The 16,448-nt window shown below is 38.2% G+C and overlaps 1 protein-coding gene across 4 annotated transcripts in view; it reads left to right on the plus strand.

Moving 5' to 3' along the window:
- Positions 1-8,335: 8,335 nt before the first annotated feature.
- CEP350 (centrosomal protein 350) overlaps positions 8,336-16,448 on the plus strand; it is a 68,830-nt gene continuing 60,717 nt past the window's right edge. For all 4 annotated transcript variants that reach the window (XM_075711647.1, XM_075711650.1, XM_075711649.1 and 1 more), the window contains exons 1-6: positions 8,336-8,375; positions 8,474-8,559; positions 10,217-10,260; positions 11,213-11,327; positions 12,549-12,681; positions 15,542-16,158. In XM_075711647.1, coding sequence (XP_075567762.1) covers positions 8,484-8,559; positions 10,217-10,260; positions 11,213-11,327; positions 12,549-12,681; positions 15,542-16,158 — 985 coding nt within the window. In that variant the 5' untranslated portion in view covers positions 8,336-8,375; positions 8,474-8,483. The remainder of the gene's footprint in view (positions 8,376-8,473; positions 8,560-10,216; positions 10,261-11,212; positions 11,328-12,548; positions 12,682-15,541; positions 16,159-16,448) is intronic.

The raw sequence follows: 16,448 nt of genomic DNA on the forward strand, positions 1-16,448 counted from the left end.
ATATAAGCTGTGTTAATAAGAGAACAGGTATAGTGGTGTAATAATGATAACAGAAGGGTTTTGGTAGTTGAGTGCAGAGAGAAAACTTTCCCAGTACAGTTAATATATTAGGCATGTGGCTGGATTGGAAAGTCTGAGTGTAAAATGTATCTATAGATGTAAGTGCCTGGAAGATATATGTGTATCATTGTGCTAATGATATAATAGACTTTAATGGACTGCTTGTTTGAGAATAAAATTACTTGTGTGTGTAAGTCTTGAAACCTTTGTCAATATACGGGTGAAAGAATAGAGCAAATAATTAACTAATCAATTATACTAGGTCAACTGAAACTTACTGAATGCTAACAGAAGTTCTGGCTGTGTATTAGCTTCATAAGAACACTCCTCCCTGAGGGCAGAATTTTACACTAAGTCTGATCCATGGTGAAAGAGTGTACAAGTTTAAAAAACAGTTAAATTTTTTTTCCTGATATTTTCCAGGCATATTAACATGATGTGTTATGTTTGCTAATAACAAAATACATCAAGTGGAATTGTCATACTGAAATAGAAAATCTGGATATAGGGTTTAGGCACTTAAAGCATTTCATGGGATGGAATTAGTTAAATATGAGAAAGTATTTTATTGCTGTTTTTAGCTAGTTCAAGAAAAAGTCTTCTCAGTAGAGTCATGGTATCAGTCTTTGTAATGCCAGGTTGGAGACAGTGCTGGTGGTCACTGTACAGCTTGTCATGGGGGTTTGGTTTGGTGGGTTTTTTTGGTTTGCGGTTTTGGGGGGTTTTTGGGGTTTGTTTTTTTTTTTTTTTTTTTTTTTGATGTTTCATGTTGTTATTGAGACATTTTTCAGACACTACTTCTGAATGCAATTTCAGAGCAAAGGCATCAAACTTGAGAAAATGACATTTTGAACATTTTCCCTGAAGTTTTCATGCACTTTATTCTGCTCTGAAAGAAAGTAGCGATCAGTCTGCAGTTGACACAGCTGCAGATGAAGTTGCTGCTCTGCTCGTATGTCCTTGGTATTGGTGAGCAGTTGAAAGCTGTTGTCTTAAGACTCTCAAAATGGGCAGATCTGGTCCTTGTATTTGGCCGAGAGGATTGCCTGTAAGTTTGAGAAGACTCCCTCACAGTGGAGTGAGTGTTCTTCTTGAGGTGAAGGGATAGTGGATGCCAGCCTTCTGAAGACAGGACTTGTTGAAGAATATGAGCATATTCTGCTGAATGGATTTATTATGGGCTGCAAGAATTGAAGTCTTCTAATGTGTAGTTTCTAGTAACTGAAGATGGAATGAGTGAAATTTTGTTATGAAGGCCGAGGAAACAAATGCAGGAGTATTTTATTTGTTCTTAAAACTAGGGTATGTCGCTTACTTTCTTTTCTGTCATAAATGCAAAGATCTTTGAAGTTAAAAAAAAAAAAAAGTATCTTCTGAATGGATTGTCAAACCATCGTGTGCATCTCCTTAGTAAATGGATGCATTCTCTGTGTCTTTGTGCTCCGATTTCTTCATAAACAATGAATCAAGTTACACTAGCTGTCACAACATTCATTTCAATAGATTTCCTCAGAGTACCTCCTAGCATGTGATGCACCAGAGTAAGACATTCAATGCATTTTACTTTCAGTAAAACCACTAATCCATTTTTTAGTGCCAGGTTTTTTTTTCATCACTTGTGATGAAGCAGAGACCCTTTTGCAAGTTGCTGTGTCTTCTCATAGCAGACGTGTGTTGTAAATGTCCATCCTCGGTGTATAGTTGGAGAGAATCAGATTCAGTAATGTTTCATTAATAGGAAAATCTTCATTATAGTTTGGATGCAAATTTAGTAGCTGACTGATGTCAGTGATTTAATCTTAGAGCTAATGAGACATATTTGTATTTTTCTACTATATTTTCTGACGTTTGATGGATGTATGACTGTTGATGTCATTTATCTTCCTGGTTAACAGTTAAGAGGTAGTGACATGTGCTTTGAAATTCTTTACTGCTTTTCTATTTGCAAGTGTGTGGTCTATCTTGATTGCTCTTTTTTTTTCTTTTTTTTTTTTTTTTTTACTACCTTAATATCCCTAAAAGCTTTTTTATATTTTTCTAGCTTAAGACAAATCAAATTTTATTGGTATATTTCTTTTACTTTTGAAGCTTTTTTGGTTTTAATTATTATTTTCCAAAGTCATAATGATTGGAATGTGAGTTCTTCTGGTATATTTACTGTTTGGACTACAAGACAAAATACTGAATAGTATCTAAAATTTGACTCACTCAGAGCAGCTAATGTTCACAAGCTCCTTGGGCATTGTTTGGTGTTTGTTACTTCCAGCTCTTTCTTGCATCAGCTTTACATAATTGCGCCCATCGTCATTACATACAGCCTTGCTCATGGGGTGCAGTGCAATCTGGACCGGTAGAATGTTTCTAAGTTGAATAGTATTAGCAACCAGTCAGATTAAATACCAGCAAAACTACCAATAAAGGCACTATGAATAGTTTGAACCCATTGACTCTTTAGCTCAGCACCACTTAAAAATCATGAGAAGAAAAAATCCCCAACTTTGTAGCAGAAATAATTTTGGAGGAGCAAAGCAGAGATTACAGACTCGAGATAATACAATGGAGAAGTTTTGAGATGAAGTTTGTGTCCGTGAATCATTGTGCAGTTGGAGTTGTACTTGGATTTTGAATAGTAACTTCCTTTCAGAACCTTTGCCCCTGAAATACATTTCATTTGAAGTCTTACTATATAAATGAGCATTGAAAGATGGTGGGGGGAGGACCCATCTGGTTATGCAGAGTCAGCTATAGATTCTGGAGGTGTGCTTTTTTGACAAATACATCATGCATTTGTTTGTTGCACTGGAGCTTGTCCTCAGTCCTGAGGAAGGTCAGTAAATCACCTAATCACCTGCATCTAATTGCTTTGAGACACAGAGTTTTCTCAAAATACGTTGAGGCCAAAGAAAAGAGCATGTTACTCTTTTATCAAAAAACATTTTAAAAGCCCATAAACATAACTAAAAAACATCTCAGAACAATGTATTATGGATGTTTTTAGCTCTCATTTAAATGGAATAATGCAATATGATAAAAGCTCAGATTCCAGAAAAATGAGTAGGTAAAGGTATTTGTATTCCAGACTCAAGCATATCATCATAAATTGTATTCTGTGATATTTGAGGAGACATGGAAAGTGTTTCTGGCATCTTTAAATAGAAATGCCATCACTTTAGTGGCCTGGCTCAGAAAAACAGTTCGCTCGACTAGGTCTGATTGTGTCTGTCCACCTGTGTGTGTTTGTTATTGCCAGTAATGCAGAGCTGTAGCTGTACAGACAGGAGCTCCAGAGGGTTTAAGATTCGGAAGTCAACTTTCAGTTATTGTACACTGGAAATATTTTTGGAATATTTTGGAAAACTGGAAATATTTTTGTAAACAGGAAAATACATCCCTAAAACCTTTTATTTGCCTCTGTGCCCATTTCCCCCATGGGCAAGTTGTCTGCACTGTGTGAGGCATGGGGGCAGTGGGGCACACTGGAGCAGGGTGTATAGACTCCCATGGTGCTCTTGAGCTCCAGTGGTATCTTCACCAGTAAGAAGGTAATGGGAATGGTTCTCATTTTCGCCAGTCCCGCTCACCCTACTTGAGGTAAAGACAATAGCAGCTTCAAGCATTTGCTCTTGGGTAACAACTGTAGATTATGATACACAACAGCAGCTAGTACAGGACTGGGACTTATACGGCTGTTCCCCGATTCTTCCATTCCTTCTCATTCTGCTTGCATGGAGGTTGTAGCTTATGGTACGACATGTCTAAAACCAATAAAGCAAAAAGAACAAAAAAGCTACTTTCAGACCTTACCAGATTCCCAGTCCACTTTGCTTTACCACATAATCCCATTGACTTTCTGCCTGAATAAGGCAAGAGAGACCAAGGCATAAAGTAAGGAAAAGCTGGCTTCTTTTATTGGCGCTGCTGCCTTACTGTAGCTTAAGCTGTGTGAAGTGCTGGCCTCATGCACTGTATATGCAGTTTGCAGCAAAACCTTCCTTTTGGTATTCCTTGGGTTTTTTTATAAGAAACAAAGTCTTGAGGAGTACTGTTCCCTATGCATACTGGTTGTTTTTGTTTTTGTTTTTTTATAACCACTAACTGTTAGTGAAAATAACAGTGGGCGATCTCTTACTCACATTCTCTGCTTTCTCTGAGTTTGTGTGATTCAGTTTCCTCTCCCGTTTCCTTGTTTCAGTGCCATGACTTCTGAGTTTCCTCTTTCCTTTTCTTATCGAGGTTGTGCTACTAAGAAAAAAAATCATACTGAGGATGCTTGAAAAACTTTACAATTGGACCAATATACCAGTTTCTGTTCCTCCTTTTTGCTGCTCTCTGTGCTGATTCTTCAAAAATTCATTCAATTTTTCTCTGCTTCCTGTCTTTCTCCATTCTCTTCCTTTTCATATCCTGCTTCTCTCACTACTTTTCTTTCTCTTTTCCCAGCCTTGTTTTTAATCTCTTGACATTTTTGTGTACCTTTGATAGACATATTATACTTTCATATCTCCTGTGCCTGTCAAAATGTTGTCCTCTTACCACATTGACTTGTTATTTTGTTATCTGTTGTACCTTTCAATGCCATCCTTGGTATGTTTGGTAGTAAATTTAGTGCTCCTTTCTCATCTTTTTTTTTTTTGGCAGTGTTTTTCCTCTTAAGTTTCCATTTCCTCCTTTCTGGTGTCTTCTCATGCGCTTTCTGAGCTGCTAGTCCTTTTCAGTGTCTTCTCATAGGAACAGTGTTTGTGGAAGTGTGCCCCAGCTTCTTCCAGGAGTTTGGAGTATATCCTTTTCTTGGTAGTTTACACTTAGGTCCTCATCTACAGCAGTTCTGCTGTGCCTTCTCTTGTGTACCTTTTTTTTTTTTTCTTGTCTTAGACAAATAAGTAGAGAATGAGATGGGCATTTGACGTGGGATCGAAATGTCAGAACACAATGGTGTTTGTATTTTAACTGTTCACCCAAGATGAGGCTTGGCAAACCAGCGTTTAATGAACATGTGTGGGATGTCTTTGTCTACTAGTGAACAACCAAATAACCAGGAGATGAGTTCTGCTGATTCTGCAGTCTTCCACCTTTTTTCAACAAACTTTTGAGATCCTTACAGCCTTATCCAGCCTGCAGATAACCTTTTGCCATCACTGCTGTCTCCTCAGAAATTTTTTCACATTTCATCTGTTGAGCTGCTTTTTGTCCCCCCCCTTCCTTTAAGCTCTTTATTAAATAGTGATGGATCATTTAGTTTAGCAAAAAAAAAAAGAACAAAACCAAAACTTTTTGAAGCTGTCATTTCAGAATGTAATTTTTACGTGTTTCTTCTTAAAGTTGTTCATGCAACATTGAGACAGCTTTTGTGTTGATGTAAAATGTGTTTTCAAATATAATTTAAACCTCCTTTGCATAAATTTTTAGTGTAGTATTATTTTCTAGTCAGTATTACTTTCAGTGTATTTTAGTGTTTAAATGGTCCAGTACCCTGCATGCAAATCCTACAAATAGACATGGCAACTGTGTTTTGATTTATTTCTTTTTTCTTCCTCCTCCCCCTAGCTGTACTCTTGATAGCATTAAAGTGCCTTCTCTGTCTGGTTTAACTGCTTGCAGAGACACGATATCGAATTATACAAGTACTTGTTTTTTGTAGGGTGCTGCTTATTCAGGTAAGCTGTGACAATAGAAAGAAGTTACTCTATTAATCTGTAGGAATTCAAAGGTTGGTGGGAATCAACATGATTTGTTTTGAAAAGGTAATAAATTTCTCCCACCCTTCCAAAGGGGAGGCCGAGAGGGACATCTAAAACCCTTACAGTTAGGAAGATTATATCATGACTGAGAGCTGCTGCAATGTTGGCTTGCTGAAACTGTAGACAGCTCCAGAATTCTCAGTTCTCATATCTTTTTTTCAAACAGCAGCAACCTGAGTTAAGCAAAACTGCTCGGTGGATCTCAGCTGGCTGCACTGAACCCAGTAAGAGTCATACTGTACACTTGGAGCCGGCGCTGCAGGTATTCGTTAGGAGAAATACAGCAGGATGCTCTGTGATTACATCTCCGCTTGTACAGAAAGGAGAGGTTGAGTGGCCTTTTATAGAGGGGCTTCACAGACTTTTGAACCAAGGCATTGAGGCAGAATTACTGACCATTAGTGATCATCAACAAACATCTGTGAGTTATTAGTAGAACTAAGGTGTTCTTGAAAGTGTGTTCACTGTTTGTTTGACTTCTGTTCAGCTCAGGTAAAGAACTGACAGCTTTTACTTGAGTGTCAGGATGAAAGGTGTAACAAGCATTTTCAAACTTTTTTAATTAATCTGGTACTTTTCATAGAGAGTTAAGGGATACACAGAGTATATTACAATACTACATTCACAAGGGCATTATAAAATAAACTATATAGATTTGTGTGTGTATAGTAACGAGAACAATTCTAGTCCCTAAGTTCTCCTATCTATACTAGTAATTCTAATGATAAGAATAAATCCCAAGCAATTACATGTAGATGAATACTTAATCTCTTAAGAAATGGTTGATTGTCCAAAGTTCTCTTATGCTAAATTTACATTTACATTGAGTAGGTTTTGCTATGTTTATGTTTGGGCAAGAAACTGATAATGGTATGATGACATTTCCAGCAGCTCTCAAAATTGGTTTTTTATGTAAAATTCCCCCATTTTTATTAATTTTTGTTTTCTACTTTTCTAGCACAACAGCTCTTTGCTCCAGTGATGGAGGAGATCAATTAGATGCTTGCCAGGGCAGGGCAGTGTTATGATTTACAGCATGAATGATGTGAGGCACAAAGCTGCGGTTCTGCATGAACGAGCTCTGCAGCATCTGTCCTAGAAGCAGAATTTTCTAACTTCACTTGGGTTGCTGCCCATAACTAGATACTTAAAAAAGAAAACAAAACACCCCCCACTTCTTTCTATAATTTCTGCATTATTGCAGACTTCACTAATGTGTGTGTGTCTGTGTGTTTCTGTACTTATCTATATAAGCTCACATACCTTTTCCACACTCTTTCTAATATTTATTTGGAGTCTTTAGTTCTGCCTTTCTTTAAAGGTCTTTTGAAGACCTGTGCTCTTATTATTGATAGTCTGTCTTGGGGCATAAGAACAGTTTTGTGGGATAACTTACTGTCATAAATACGTGGTATATGACTGAATGTGAGGACCAAACTTCACTGTTGATCACTGAGTATCCTTAAAACCATATATGATAAAAATCCTTGTCACAAAATATACAGGCAATGATCTGTTCCAGAAAGTAGTACACAGTGTTAATTTTGTGGGATGTTTGTTACCTTTTATGAGAAGAATGGCACACTATGTAGGGAAGTGAAAGCAAAAGAAATTTTCAGAAATTAAGAAAATAAGAAAAACTGTATCTGGGAGTGCATGAGAAGAGAGAAGAAAATGTGCCTTTATGACTCTTTCAGAGGTCCAGAACTTTCTGTATTAATTCTGTGGTTGCCTAATTTTTTCTTTCCATAACAGAAATGTCCTCCATCTGTTGTGAAGACAGCTCAGTAAGTATGTGCCACCAGATAGGAGGTGCTTGGTGAGAGGGTAGCAGCAGTACTGACTAATCAGAGTTCTTGTTGGCTGTATGAGTTCCTCTTAAATCTCTTAAACTTACTTTTTTCTTATATAGCACTTCTTTAAAGTCTGTTACAGATTTACCTATCGCAGTCCATCTTTTGCAAAGAAAGTAATGAGAAATAACTCTTTCCATAAATTACCTGCCTTTTCTTTTAGAAATTATCTTTCCTGATTGAGTAGCTGGGGTTTTTTCTCCTTTATTAAAAACTCCTCTGGTGATAGTCAGAGGGGTTCATGCTTTTTTAGATTTATTGGGAGTCTTGCCTTTGAAGTCCACGGGAAAACAACAACAGTTCCAGTCATGTCTTTTTTTTCCTGGCTGCAGTGTCCTGCTGCCCAGTTCTGTTCTGCCTTTTCATTTAATAGAGATAGGTGACACATTCATCTGGCATTGGCAGAATTAGGTATTTTCACCAAACCTTTATAGGTTCAAGCCATGTGGTACTGCCTCTGTTACCCCTTCATATGCAATATTTCAGTGTGGTCATCTTCAGGCTTGCTGGAATACTTATTACTGTGATGTAAATTGCATGACCTCTGGGTTTCCTTTTATGAAGTTTGCTCTTCTTAGTAGCAAATAAAAAAGAACAGAAGCAAACCCCTCTTTATCCACAGAATTATGTGGTTTCTAAACAACTGCCAGCTGTACACGCATTTGTGATTTGGTGCTGATTTTCTGATTTTGTTCATGATGTGAGTTTGAGATCATTGTATGAGGTGAGCGTTCATCATAGTGAACAAGCCTGTGTTCTCTTTAGCATAAGATACTTTTATTCTTACTTTATACCTCTTTGATTCTTACTTTTTTTTTGTAGATAAATTGACATGATGTGGAGCAACAAGTCAAATGAGGTGCCTCTACAAAATCCGAGGCATAACCAAAACAAGGATTCTGCCAGAGGTATGGATTTTTTCTGGTTTATTGCCTTGTTTTGGAAGATGTTTTATCACGAGTTGTTTGAAACTTTGGGGAGTTTTTATAGAAAGTATTCTCCTGCCTCAATTTGCAAGCTAAGACTGTGTGTTATATGGCTTCCTTTCTGCAGAGGTAGCAGTTTCGTACTCTGATCTGCAGAGTATTTGCTGATCTGCATTAGGAATTGCCAGCCTATGATATGGTTGCCAAGATGGCACAGAGACAGATTTTTTTGAATGCTGTAGAGGAGGAGCAGTGCAGGAACAGAAATTGGGAATTGTAGGCTCTTGAAAGAATTGAAGAAGAGCCTGAGAGACTCTTGCTCAGTTCCAAAGTGGTGAAGAGCTAAAAACACTTGAATAGCAGCAGTACCTCACCGTTAAGATGACTGGCAGCACTTTTGTCTCCCTGAACTGGAGAATTCCTGTTAGCTTTTTATTGTCATGACTACTCTGTAATTTAGGAAAGGAGGGGACCAAAAAAAAAAAAAAAAATTACAGTACATCCCTAAGAAGAAAGCTCTAGCCTGTAGAGCAGCTTGAGTTGCATGTTAAGTCTGTGGTTCAAGATCAGTCCTATGATCTCCACCTTGACAAAACTGGACTCCAGAAGTTACTTTGAAAGTAGAGACAGATTATTATTTCACCTGTTAAGAGGACATTATTGCTGATTGTTTCGTGAGATATGTTCAGTTTCTTTCAAAATGACGTACCTTGTGAAACTGAGGTGTTCTGTAGACGTGAAGCACCATCTCTCAAAGTCAAAGCAAAGTTGCTTCTATGTTACTTCCTTAACCCTCTTCCTTAGTGTTGTTGCATCTTACCTGAAATGAAATTGGCGGCTTTTTTACTATAAGGAAAATATTTATTTTATTTTATTTTATTTTTAAACTCTTAATAGCACTACTCCCCATGGTTCTGACACACACTAAAGTTTTGGATGTTGTGTTGTGTAAACCATTAGATTAGAAAAAAAACATAAGAAATCGAAGAGGGGAACTGAGGAAGTAAATATTTTTAGGGGAAAATACTACTGCATCCTACTGAACTGGATTGCGCATAGAGCGTGTGCTATCTGTTCAGATTAAAAGGCTGAAGTTGATTAATGCCTCCTGCTTGTTCTTCACAAACATTGCTTCTATTTTGTTTGTAGGGTGTACAGTTCAAAAAACTTACTATTCAAAATTCACATGTTCAAAGCTTGGTTTTTGAGTAGAGTCTTTCAGTGACCATGTATTCGTGCTTAGTTTACTGAAGAACAAAATGGAAGGGGGGGAAAAAAAGAAGTAACTAAACTATAGTGTAATGGAAAGATGCAAGATATTTGTGTTGGGGTAGGTAACCAGCTTTATTTTATCTTCTAAACATCTTCTATAATGTGTGGTAGATTTGATTTTAAATGTAATATTATGCATGCAACCTAACTTTGTGAACTCATTAAATTTTACATTAAATATTTTATTGCTCCGTTAAGATGAGTCTTGACTGATAACAGCCTCTCATAGAGGAGATTCACAGGCTGGAATTGAGTCATTAAAAGAACTTGCTTAGTGAGCCCATGAGAATTGTTTTGAAGCAACATTTTATTTCATTGTTTTCTATGTATTAATGAGAAATTTATTTCTTTGTTTCTGCCCTGTAAGATCTAACTGCAGCATGGGCTACTTTTTCTCAGACTAAGGCTGCTGTAAGTACTGATTGATTCCCCACCCCCCTCACCCCCCTTACTCCTTTTCGATCAGTTAATGGCTACAAGAGCTTTAACTAAAATATTATTTTGCTCGGTGATTTTCTGTTAAACAAGTTGCAAACGGGGCAAGCAGCTGGAGTACATGCATGTTGAACATTGTTGTGTCTTGGAAAATGTTTTCCACGCACAGTAGAAGAAATTTTTGCCACAGCAAGCTTTGTCTTGAGTATAGTAATACCTGCTAATTCTTGAGTGTAATATTGCCTTTCTATTTAAGAAAGTGGTGACTTCTCATTTTTCTGAAAACTTGACAAAATAGCTCTCCCCTGCTTACCCAAACCAGTCAGAAACTGGGACAACACCAGTGTATTTCATAATTTTCCATCTTTGAGCATTGGAATTGCTTTCTTTCTGTGAGAGCTTAACTTAGGTGCTTAAGATACCACACTAGTTTCTAAATCCTGGCTTCAGTGAATCCAAAGAGCTTGGGTTTTGGGGGAATTCAAATCTTCCCCATAGCCTTGTCCCTCTCTTTTTTTAATAGCTGAGCATCAGTGTGGGGTTTTACATGTGGAATCCTGTATCATGCTCCGTTTTGAAAAGAGTGTTATAGAATTTATTCCAAGTGGAATTAATATTTCATTCAGGCTAAGCATTAAGACTCTGAATGGCATGTTATTATTAATTTCTTCACAACAGCCTACTTATGGAAACAAAGCTATGCAACAAAACCTAATTTTGATAATCCTTTTAAACAAATGTTAATAATCTTATGTAGTTTCTGGCCGTAAGGCTATACAGTTTTGCAACATGAGCCTTGTGCAGTTGCTTTTGCCTGCAGTTTTATTGTTTATGACAATGAGGAAAAAAACTTCTCACATTAGGGGAAAAAGCCTGTAGCTTAAAAATTGAAAACAACATTCTAATTTGCATTATCTTCAAATTCTAGCTACGTCATATAGAGAACAAATTGGAAATAGCTCCCACCAGCACAGCTGTATTCGATTCTGTCATGGATGCCAAGAAGCCCTCCACTAGTGCTAGCAGGAAAATAAGCAGAAAGGGTATGTATTGTTGAGGATGTAGTGTGTAAGGCAGGATAAAGCCACTGCATTCTGGGAAAACTTGATTTCTCCTCCCTGCCCCCAAGTTGTCTCCTGTTAATGATCTTTATTCATGAAACTCTAATTGCTCAGGAGAAACTAATGTTTTCTTCCCTTAGCTTAGGAAAGAAAGGGTGCTATCATAGTCACCTGGCTAGAGGGAGTTGACAGGACTTTCCCCACGCTGTGAGTGAGCAGTGCTTATCCCATTCTGATACCATGTTTTTGTGGGGGTTTTGGATAACAATTGTATATGCCTATGTTTACACTGGACTAGCTGTTTATATTTTTAAATATAAAATGATTTTGAACGATTGCTACATGGGGATCACATTGAACCTACTTCATCCCAAAAATATCAGAAAAAGTGCTGCACATCTCAAGAAACGCTTCACTACAGTGTGCAAGTTCTTGGGTCTCAGCCACAGCTAGTCCAAGGAGCAACTAGGCTTTAGCCCTGCTCGCACCCAGATTAGTGATGAGAAATAACCAGCTTCGTAGGTCGGAATAGTTTCTTTCCAGCCACAGAAGGAGAGCAGAATGAACTCTGAAGACATTTTGGCTTTAGCAAATGTGTAGCTGGGCCCAGCAGCCCTGTGCATGCCAAGCACCACTGGGCTTCAGAGGAAGGTCTGTGAAGAAGTGATGCCATGGATGCTTTGTGGTGGTCAACACATGCATCTGCTTCATGGTGTCTCTTCTGCAGGCAGTCACACCCATTTGTTTTTCAGTTTTGGTAGCTCTCTGTGTTGTCAACTGTTATACCCTGATAGAATGCTAAATCTGATACTTCCTTTATTTCATTTAAGGAAAGCATTTGCTTATAAGAAATAAGCCCTTGTTTTAAATACTGTTTAGAGCATTCTGGTAGTGTGGCATTGGAGAAGAGCAGACAGATCGACCTCTAGTGGCACTACAATCAACTTTCACAGATTTAATTACTTAAAATTAATGTTTAAGCATTATAATCTCTCTCTTTAAATACGATCATTGTTTCAAGCACTTACCACCTTGCTTCTAGTTGTTGAAATCAGCTTGCTGAAAAAGAGAGGGAGTACTTTAAATGCTGTTTTGGAGTGTTGCTCGAACCCAAGAAAAACTGTGTTCTTAATTGTTCAGCCCCAAGAGCTTTCTCTTTCTGGAGGGATAAGTACATAGAGGATTCTTTGGTTTCTGCTTCAGCTTCCCGGTCCTCCAGCCAAAACAAATCAAGCAAGGAGAAGTCGTCACGCAGCCCTCTTCGAGTGACCACTCTTGAAAGCAATGTGAAAAAAAGCAATCGTGTAGAATTTCGTGAACCATTGGCTTCATACAGGTGAGCGGTGGGACAGTTGATTATTAAAGAAAAATGCTAAGATCAGAATTAAGCTAATAGCGATGTTTTTGACAACTCCTCAAAAATTTATTTGCTTCCTCCCCTCACCCACCCACATGAGCAGCATGTGGTGTTGGGCAAAAGTGTCTTCTTTTTTAAAAAAACATTACAAGTTTACTTTTTGCTCAGTGAATATGAGTTTAAAGTCAAATGTGTTGAAATGGGGCCAGATCATCAAGCTGATGTGGCTGTGGCCTCAGTGGCCTGATAGGTTTGATAGGTATTTAGTTTCAGCAACAAGGACCAAACAGAGTATTTCCTCATGCTTTGCCAACTTTGTTTCATTACTTCTTCAGCACATGTTCCCAAATGTATTACCAGAAGATGGTGTAGAGCAAGAACATCTAGTACTAAAGAAGCATTCAGTTTTTGCGTGTGTGAGAAACCCAAATAAGAACAGCTGTATCACGGAGAAAAAGCGGCACAGAATATTGCAGGACATAGAACGTGGTGGGGTGTGAGGAATGAAGGAAAATACCAAAAGCCTGTTTTTCCTAGCCTATGTTAAGTACTGTAGTGAATATAAGGTGCCTCAAAAGTTTTCAAAAAGAAAGACAACCTGTAGCAGGTTATAGAAATAAACTAGTTATAACTTGCTGTAATATCAGAGTCTAGAAGACCTTTACCATACCTTCTTCAATTCCTTGTGTTTTATAAGCAGTGTGTGTTCTTTGCACAGGCCTTATTCCTGACGAGTAGCTTGGTTGGGTTGGTAATATTGGATTTTTTTTGTTTTTTTTTATTGGATTCTAACACATACTTTGCATTTCTTTCTAAATGTTCTCCCAGTGAAGTCAAATTGCTGTTGGCTGATGAGAGTGGGGTTGGGACAGTGGGGTTTTTTTTTAATTCCACTACATCTCTGTTAATAGTTGTTATCCTAATGTCGATAAGTTTTGGTCTCCTTTTCCACTTCTCGTGTCAGCTGTGAGGTTCTTCTCCTTCCTTGTTGCGTGGGAAGCTGTTTTAGATCAGTTGTGTAATCTTGGATCAGTTTTGTTAATTGAACAGCTCTGTTGTCAACACTATCTGGAATAACTTACATACATCAGTTATTTGTTTTAAAAACTTAGTAAATTTAACAGACTTCAGGGTAAAGAAGAAAGTGAGAGCATCTAGAGTCATGCCGTTATATTAAATTGACAAGAATAGCTTTCTTACAGTAAGAAGACTGTGTGGCATCGGGGGGATTAATTCAGGGATTAACATCAGAGCTGCTGCATTAACACATTACTCCTCTGACAGCAGCCTGTAGCCTATTGTCGTGGTTTAGCCCCAGCCAGCAACTAAGCACCACACAGCTGCTTGCTCACTCCCCCTACCCCGATGGGATGGGGGACAGAATCGGAGGGGTAAGAGTGAGGAAAAACTCCTGGGTTGAGATAAGAACAGTTTAATAATTGAAATAAGGTAAAATAGTAATAATAATAATGACAATATAATAATGATGATGATATACAAAGCAAGTGATGCATGATGCAATTGCTCACCACCCACCGACCGATACCCAGACAGTTCCTGAGCAGCAATCGCTGCTCCCTGGCCAACCCACCCCAGTTCATATACTGAGCATGATGTGATAGGGTATGGAATAGCCCTTTGGTCAGTTTGGATCCACTATTCTGGCTATGCCCCCTCCCAGTTTCTTGTGCACGTGGCAGAGCATGGGAAGCTGAAAAGTCCTTGACTAGCATAAGCAGTACTTAGCAACAACTAAAACATCAGTGTGTTATCAGCATTCTTCTCCTACTAAATCCAAAACACAGCACTATGCCAGCTACTAGGAAGAAAATTAACTCTATCCCAGCTGAAACCAGGACACCTATGCTTAAAGTGTGTATAGGAAAACAAAAAACAGAATAATGGATAGAACAATCAATGCACATGTATATATATACTTTTGGTGAAATTCTGTGCAATGAAACCGCTCAACTTTTATGTTGATTGGTAACAATTACTATGCTGTATGACAGAAGTGTGCTACTAGAGAAAGAGAGGTAGAAAATTAATCAGAAGTACAGTGTCATGACCTGGTTTAAATCAATTCTGTAAACACGCTTGCTGAAGAAGCAAGCCAGCTAGCTTAGGTGCCAGATTTTCACATCTTCAGCCCCTCATCAGTAAAAATATTAAATACTTAATGTCCTAACAACACATGTACCATGAGTCTATTCAGATTGTGGAGTCTGTTTTTTCTGTGAAAAAATCCTGAGATCCTTAATTTGTTGAATTCCTGAGCTCTCAGTAAACTTTACATTTTTTGCAATATAGCCAGTTCACTCTGAAGTTCTTGACAGGGGCTTGCCTTTTTAATGCTCAAATACAGGGCAGGGGGTTATGGTGCAATTTAATTGTTTTCTCAGCTAATGAATATGCTTTCCAGGAACTGTGCATGTGTGCATTGCTTTGTTTTAGAGAACATATATTAATGATGCTTCTCATAAAAATTTTACACTTGGTCTTTATTTAAAGCTTTTAAAAAAAAAAAAAAAATTTTGAAGGGTGACATTACTGCTTGCTGATTTTTCTACATGCCCTAATTTCAGCTCCTCAACTTTATATATAGTCCTGTTAAGCTAGAGAGTGCAGAAAATTAAATTTTGAACAGAAACCTCTTTCAGTTTCTTCAGACTTGCACTGTTAAATGTATGGTGATCGAACTTTAAAAGAACTTGCCTTTAAAGTGTAGCCAAGTTATAGAAAGTCATTCTTTCAGTTAATGAACATGCTGATTGCTGGGTTGGAAGGTCCTACAGTTGTGTTTCTGATGGTGACTTTCTTTTTCCTTCTATTATATCAGGGACACATATAGTTCTCTGTCTTATCACAGTTCTAGCCAACTTGAAGCCAAGCAACTGCTCTCTGGTTTGGACCTCAGTGAAGCAGAAGCGAAGACTGAAATAACAGGCCGTATGATACATGACCGAGATGAACGGGATCTACACAGCAGAGATTTTGAAAGCCCCTGTTCTTCTGCTGCAGATGAGACTGTTGTTAGGTATTTGAATGACCGACCAGCAATTGATGCCTTGCAGAATAATGAGGCATTTCTTAAGGTTGCAACACCTCCAAGACTGGAAGAAGAAAAAACTAGTGGCTCCAGAGGAGATGAGAGTAGCACTACAACTCTTCAGAGTAACACATCACAGGACAGTGAAGTGAAAGTGTCTTCCCCTTCTGCCACAAGTACTTCTAGTGCTCATAGGCTGGAAATCTTGAAACGGCGGCAGCATAATGCGAAGTTGGAGAAGCTGAAGGAGCGGATTCGAAAGCAGTGGGAGCATTCTGAAGAGCTAGGTGGCAGAGGGCAGCACTTGGGATATGCTGAGCAACCCGTCGTGATCACAAGCATGGAGAATGCGGTGACTCCCAAAGTCAGGAAAGTGGCAGCTGCACCTGCTGCTCCATCATACAGAGGTATGGAGGTGCAGAATCCTTCTCTGTTGGTTCCATGTGGTGAAGGAGCAGAGTTCAATTCATTGAGAATGTCAAACCATGGACATGACTCATAGCTGTGTTTGGACAGTACAGGAGTGCATAGCATGGTTTGATCACAGATACGGACAAGAAAGAAAATTAATTCTTGCCCATTTACAGAATTGTGGGTTCTTCTGAAATTCTTCCTGTCTCTTCTTACAAATTACTATAAAGAAGCAGCTCACTGTATTAGTGTTTGGGTTTATTTTGATACTGATTTTTTTTTTTTT

This window comes from Pelecanus crispus, chromosome 5, assembly GCF_030463565.1.
Source record: "Pelecanus crispus isolate bPelCri1 chromosome 5, bPelCri1.pri, whole genome shotgun sequence".
NCBI classification, from domain to species: Eukaryota; Metazoa; Chordata; class Aves; order Pelecaniformes; family Pelecanidae; genus Pelecanus; species Pelecanus crispus.